The sequence below is a fragment of the Drosophila innubila genome (assembly GCF_004354385.1).
Source record: "Drosophila innubila isolate TH190305 chromosome 3R unlocalized genomic scaffold, UK_Dinn_1.0 2_E_3R, whole genome shotgun sequence".
Taxonomy (NCBI): Eukaryota; Metazoa; Arthropoda; class Insecta; order Diptera; family Drosophilidae; genus Drosophila; species Drosophila innubila.
This window is the reverse complement of record NW_022995380.1, coordinates 19,987,491-19,994,867: the sequence shown is the minus strand read 5'-3', so window position 1 is coordinate 19,994,867 and position 7,377 is coordinate 19,987,491. Positions and strand designations below refer to the sequence as shown.

Here is a 7,377-nt window from a genome sequence, read left to right as displayed (position 1 = left end):
GTTGTGGTGTAATGTGTGTTGTGGCTGTTACTTCCGCAAATATCAAATGATGTTGGGACAGCAGGTTGTGACTGAAAGGGGGCAGACAGCGAGGGCGGTGGGGGAGGGGGGCGAGTTATTCATTGAAATATGACAAAATGCTGTTTGAGACATTTTCAGTTATTGATACGCCCGTCAGCAGGCAGCCAAATAGCAAATGAATGCAGCCAAGGCAAGGAGTCAACTTTATGACATGACTCATGAGTGTGTGCTAGTGTGTAGGTGTGTGTGTGTGTGTACTTATTATTAATAAACCCAACGATAGCTGGCAAAAGCAAAAAATACCTAAAGAAAAGTACTAAAATGAGCATGAAATGGAAAGCAAAGTTTTGGCTTTGCTGCTGTGTCAGATAAATAGCACATTGGGTTTGGGGTAGAAATCAGGCTGGGTTGCCACTGCCAATGCCACACGCACTTTATCACAAATCAAGCCAAGTTTTTCTTCTTCAGTTCGACGGGAGATTTTGGCCAAAAATCACGCCCCAAAAAACCCAATCTTAAGAGCCCAACCCACAAACACTTTTGCTCATGCTGGTGATAAATTTGATGGCAAGAGAAATTATGAGGGTTTCGGGTGTTTGGCGCTGATGATGTCCTGTACAGGACCAAAAAGATATGACGCTATAAATATGCCAAAGCGATAAATTTACTTAGAGCCAAGTGGAAGTGGGAGGAATCGGAGCAGGAGCAGGAGCAGGAGCAGGAGGGGAATCAAAAACCGATCAATGTCATATTTATCACATGTCTTACACATTTTGGGGCATAAGCTGCACGTTGTTACTGCGGTTGAGTTGACGATTTGTCAGCTTTAAGAACTTTAACCGTCATTTTATAAATGCCCATGAAGAATTTTATGAAATTCGAAATCGTTTAATGATCACGACATTAAAGTTATTTGTAAATGTTGTCATAAAAATGCGTTGCAGCAATGGAAATTGTAATTTCACTGACACTGTTGCCAGTTGTTGTTGTTGTTGCTGTTGTTGCTGTTGTCGCTGTTGTCGGTGGTGGTTGTTGCATGCAACGACTCTGTGGTGAAAAGTTGAACGAACTGCTGCTTGCAATTAAAATTACATGCAACGCCATTCATAGTGCCTGTCAGTCACATATTCATATATACATATAACATTTATATGATGAATTATGCTCATACACTTACAGATTTTAATTGAGGCAAGTTGCGACTGTCGCGCTGACAGAGTGACCAACTTAAAGACACATGTCTGACACATGTCAGTCGAACTGACTGTCAGCCGTCCGACTTTCCATTAATTAGGCATAATATTTCATTAGCGTAATGAGCGCTTTGAGAGGCGCCTCCATGAAATATGCCAGCTGTGTGAATACGAATACAAATACGAATATGAATATGAAGACAACAACAGTAACAACAACAACGACAGTCATGACAACTAATGAAAGCCTAAGCAAAAGCCATGCAAATCTCATCATAGCCACAACTATCATCATCATCTGTGAATGCCCTTTCTCTCCTTACACTCTATGCAAAATAACCCAGCGACCTCACTTGCAACAGGGTTCCCTGTCATGTGAAATGTGTGAAATGTTAACATGCCTCACTGCTGCTGCCCTTTTTTTCCATGCACAGTAGTAGTTGTTGTTGTTGCCTCTTTCGCCGTTGCTTTTCATTATGCGAATGTACATTAATTATTTTGTAGTTGCCACAGAAGCTGCCAACCAAGGCTGTCAGTTGTATCTCATAGCGAAGCACTCACACTCCAAAAAACAAGTCTAAAGGGCAACAACTCTACACATGAGAGCAGACTTGGATCTAAGCCTGGCATTAAATTTATTAGAGTAATAAGCGCAGCTTGAAAGTTAATATTCAGCTATAGTAGTAACTCTAAGATACTTTCTGTAAAGTCTTAAGCCTGAGATTAAATTTATTAAACTAATAAGTGCAGCAGGAAAGTAAATATTCAGATTAATATAAATAATGTAATCAGTTCCAAAGAAACTTTGCAAATGTGAACTGACAGAAAGTTTTCTGACAGATAATTTATACAGATTTACTGAAATATGAAAATGTATTGAAGATATATGTGACTCTTTCAGATATAAAACTATTTATTTTTATAGAATCTCACTTATTGAATAAAATCTATTTTCTGCAAACATAAATTGTAGATTATTTAAAAAAGTGAAGAAAAAGTTAAAAAGTATCTAACAGTTATGAAAAACATGTAAAGAATAAAATTCAATTAAAATTGAGTGACTAAATTTTTTTAAATTAGTGGAAAGATACTTTCCACAAAAGTGAAATTGTTGTGAAGAAATATAAGTTGATATAGGGAAATATAAATAAATAACATAATTTGTATAAGCTGACTTAATATCTATTAAAAATTTCAATTTAAATGTTTTATACTTCAAATATTAATATGAACAGAAATAATAAATAAAAAATCACTTTCAGCTTGGCGGAATATAGATCTTTTTGCTCTTCTCATTTAAATAAATGAACTAAAGTAGCGTTAAGATTTAGCATCATCAAAATGGGCAGTTATGTAAATTAAATTTAAATTAAATACACATGAAGGATGGGGGCATTCGAAGGAAGTTTTAGCTCGTAGTTTACGTTAGCTGCAATCCCTAAAAACTGCTTAGTTAAAGCAAAAGACTTAAAGAGCACCAAAAACGCAGCTTGTTCTTCTTCATCTGCTTCTGCTTTTGCTTCTATGTATTATAAGTATCTCTAATGACATAATCTGCTTTTAGGCAACAGCAACTCTCTTCACAGAAGCGCCCTTTGACTAATCCGCTTAAGTGACTTTTGTTGCTGTTGTTGTCATTGTCATTGTCATTGTTGTTGTTGTTGTAGTTGCTTCGTGCATATTAAAGTTATCGCTGGCAACCACCGCAATTATAAAATTATAATGATAATACTCGACTAGGGAGCGGCAACTGCTGACAGTTGGTTTGTCATTGCCTGTCCTGTTGCTGTTGTTGCTGTTGTTGTTTTTACTGTTGCTGATGATGTTGCCGCGATCTGAGGCACAGATAACTGGCAGTGTCTTAAAGCGAGCTAATGCCAAAAAGAGTTATTAAAACAAGGCTCTGACGGTGACAAGTTTCTGGCACTGCGAATGTATCTTCTATCTCTATGTTTATCGCTAAGTGAAACCCGTTTACGAGTACGACTTGGCTAATTGCAACATGTTGCAAGTTGAATGATAGCAAAAAGAAACTATTTATTAATTGTGTGCACATTTTAATTGGCGCTTTCTACACATCTCACACTTGCTATCAGGCACCGTAACTATTTTAAGTTTAAATAAAAAGCAATGTTTACTCTTTTACTTAAAAAATCATTTAGTTTAAATTTATATTCAAAAGTTGTTATATACAAAAATAAACTAGTATTTATTTTCAATATTTACGATATCTATTACAAAAGTAAAAAACTTGATTTATTCCTAAGCCTTTCTTTTAACAAATTAAATATAAAAGTCAAATTAGTCGTTACTCACATATATCTGTATCTTTATCTTTACTTGCAGCTTTGCTTTGGACTCAAATGAAAATGTCGACAATTTTGAGGGACAACGCGGCGTATACGCAATTAGCCTAAGCCTCCACGTTAAGAGGAAGTTAATAAGAACGCAGAAAAACAAGCAAAACGGCTAAAATATGAATTGCCTGTGTCGACCCTCGCGGATTATGTCCGTGCGCATTAATTTGCTGGATGAAACGGATTTCATACACGAGATCAAGGTGAGTTTGTGTATGAGAATCATTTGCAGCCTTTAGTGTCAACATTAGCCACATAAGCAGTGACAAGTGCAGCAACAACAAAGCCAACTATAATGCCATAGTGCTTGCTCGCTCTGTCTCTCTCACTCTGTGACTGCCCATATGGACTGTGATTTATGTCAATTGACAAAAAGTGTTGCATACTTTGCACGTGCCTGCCATCTGGTAACCATCATATGCTCCAGCTCCAGCTCCAACGTCAGAGAGCACCCTCATCAATATTTAGTGCAGAGCCTGAGCCGTTGCCTCTGACTTGGCAAACATGCAAAGTGTCATCATTCACACGTCGCCTGATGTTGCCTCTCTTGTTGCTGCCACACAGGCACAGACTCTGTGGTTGCCCCCTTGCTTTAAAACTGCGCACGTTTGCCAAATTAAATGGGTCGTCAGCGACAACGACAACGAGAACTGAGAGCTGAGAGCTGAGAAATGAGAACCGAGGGAGAACTCTCTGTCTGTCTGTCTGTCCGTCTGTCTGTCTGTCTGTGTGTTTACAATGAAAGGCAGCCTCCAACGTTGTCGCCTTTTGTCTGCTGTCGCTTAGAAAATTCTGCTGATTTTGCACGCCATCTCATAGTTGGCATCATTGTGCGGACAAATCAAATAAATAGTTCTGATTTTCCCATATACATACATAATATCGTATCTATATACTTTGGTGTGCTTGTGGCCTCGTTTCTGCTCTTTGATTTCAGCAAGAGTTTGCAAAAAAAAAAAAATTATCCAAGCATGCAATATAAATAAATATATAAGTATAAAATGCCCATGAATTCTCAGTCGCTGTCCAAGGCAAATCAATATGTCGTTGTCTTTTAATTGAAAAATATTTTAGTAGTCCAAGGAAAATGTTGTCTGTATTCGAAACATAAATCAGATAAAAGAAATTCGAGTAAATTGGATTAAAGAAGCATAAAATGAATTGTCAAATACAAGTGGACAAACCGTTTAAGCTGAAATCGCTCTTAAAACATGATAGAATAAATGAAATGTTTGACTAGCAAATACCCTGTAAGTAGGCAAAACTACGTGGCATACATTTCAATATACTTTTGAGTGCAGGGAAAATTACTAGAACCAAAAACACAAAAGTTTTTACAGCTACGCTTTCAAAACATTTTAACAAAATGAATTTTTTATTTTCTTTATATCCTCCTTTTACATTTACATGAAAATTTTAAGTTTTTAATCTTAAATATTCACTTTTCACTATAAGAATTAGTTTAAAAGAACTTGATTCTGATACATTATTTATTTTTAATAGATCTCAAGCTACCTTTTTTTGTCTGTTGCAACAGTTTAAAGTACTAATTCTTCTTATTTTCATACTATTTATGGCTTTAAGAGCAGACGATGTATCTTCTACACAGACCCATTACATTGTTTCATCTGTGATAAGCCCGTATGCGAGTACAATGTGACATGATAAGCATATCTTATGCAAATTCGTGTCATCAGGTTTGCCTGTGGGGTCTGGGGACATAATGAGCAATGACTTGGACTTGGTTGGCAGTTAATTATATGTCTGTAGATACGAGACTTGAGCATAAAGATACGCATACAAACGTGCAGATACATAACGTGTGTATCTGTATCTACATAATCAGAGCAGTTGATCGGTAAGCGCCCACGGCATAATGTTCCAGTTCATTCCTGATTGATCAGGCCAGTCGAGACAAGTACAGTGAAGTCGGAGTCGCAGTCGGAGACGGAGTCGGAGTGGAACGACAGGCTAGTTAGCATTTTCTTGGAACTGGCTAATGACACTTGGCGTCGCGTTGCATGTTGCATGTTTTAAGCGATTTGTGGTCTCTTTTTTGCAGCAAGAGAATTGAGGCACGTAAACGTTAATAATCACAGCTCATCAACAAGACATTTATAATAATTTTACAAGCACATGCACAAGTCTGATATGTACAAGCCACAAACAGCTGTAAATCGATGTAAGCCATCAAATCGACTGAAAACAAGCGGCTCTAATCGGCTCAAAGCGACTTTAACCCACCTGTACCCCCCAAAACCACCCGCTCTCTCGCTTTAGATCAGGTTGGGAAACTACTTACTTGAGTGCCTGTTGGCTAGCATAAATTGCGCATTAGATATGTGTTCCGATGCAGGCGTTTGTGCTCTGGGCTCTGGGCTGTGGGCGTGTCCACAATTTGACAATGGCAACCTGGGCGGACAACAACTGGCAGTCGTCGCGTCTCTGTCGCGTCGTTGTCGTTGTTGGCCCGGTGCATGCCTCGGGTCATTATTAATGAGTTTAAACTCGCAACAGGGACAGTCAGAGTAACAAAAACAACAACAACAACTACAAACTGACTGGGGGAATTTGTCTCTCGCCTCTTTCTGAGCTGCACTTGGGCAACTTATCGCATGTAATTATTGGCCGAGAGGCTCACGTACCACGTCAGCCGCATGATTGATAAAAGGCCCGCCGACAAATACCAAAAAAGCAGCCATGAATGAAAATACAAAGTGCGGCGGCTCAGCTGCGATATGCAAAAGGCAGCGAATTAAAAAACAACTATGATGCCAACCACGCACTGTCTATGATAGACTGTCAGATACTCTGTGCAGCAAGCTTTGAATACATATTGCAACTCTATTTTTAATATTTTGCAGCTTATACTTTAAATATTATTTTGAAAAAGTTATGTCAGCTTTAAGATTTATTCACTAGATTTTAAATAGTAACCAAAGAATGGAACTGTCAAATGATTCAAGTTAGCAAACTTTCGCAACTTGAGTATTCATTTTAAAGATTTTTCTGCAATTATTGCTATGAAAAGTGAATGAAATCTCAGCTTAAATGTGCACTTGTCTTTAATATCCCTTGAATGCTTGACTGCAAGACATTCTTTGAAAAATATTTTTGAATACAGCAACAAAATTTCGCTTTAAATGTTATCTATTTTTATTAGAGTTTCATCTTTTTTTATTGACATTGATTAACATCTTAGACGACTTGTAATTAATGCACATATATAAAAATAAGTTAACAAAACTTATGGCAATTATTTTCAACTTAAAAAAAAATAAATAATTTTTTTAAATTAATCTGCAATTGTGAATGGACTTTTAAAGTTTAAGTAATGACTACAAGTAATTAATAATAATATATCAATAAGCTTTCATGAAATGTTAAGCTTTGCGAAATTACGTTTATTAAAAAAACAAAATATATAAATTAAAAAAAAAATAAAATTTTTTGTAACTATCAGAAAAGTAAGTTTGGCATAGAGATTTGTATTTTACTAGTGTTATTATTAGAAAAAGTTTTAAAGCTGCAGCTTAAATAGTTAGTAGACTTTAACAACCTTAAACCTTAAGTACTCTGATCTGTGGGGTATAAAAATGCGTGTGGCCGCCTTACTTCAAACGTAATTTTATTTACACGCTCTCTTGGCCCAGCTGTCTGACTGTCTGTCAATGTGGCAGCCGCGGCGAGTCTCGTTGCGCTTGTCGTTGTCTCTGCTGCTTTTGACGGCTGCCGATGGCACTAAGCGCACGCACTTAAAGTCGCCAGTCCGTCAGTCGACAGTCGACATTGCCTGCAGTTTTGCG

General features: G+C 37.2%; 1 protein-coding gene across 1 annotated transcript in view; it reads left to right on the top strand.

The window, feature by feature from the left end:
* Nucleotides 1-3,634: 3,634 nt before the first annotated feature.
* LOC117789890 (hornerin) overlaps nucleotides 3,635-7,377 on the top strand; it is a 38,616-nt gene continuing 34,873 nt past the window's right edge. Inside the window, exon 1 of the mRNA XM_034629066.1 lies at nucleotides 3,635-3,774. Coding sequence (XP_034484957.1) covers nucleotides 3,691-3,774 — 84 coding nt within the window. The 5' untranslated portion in view covers nucleotides 3,635-3,690. The remainder of the gene's footprint in view (nucleotides 3,775-7,377) is intronic.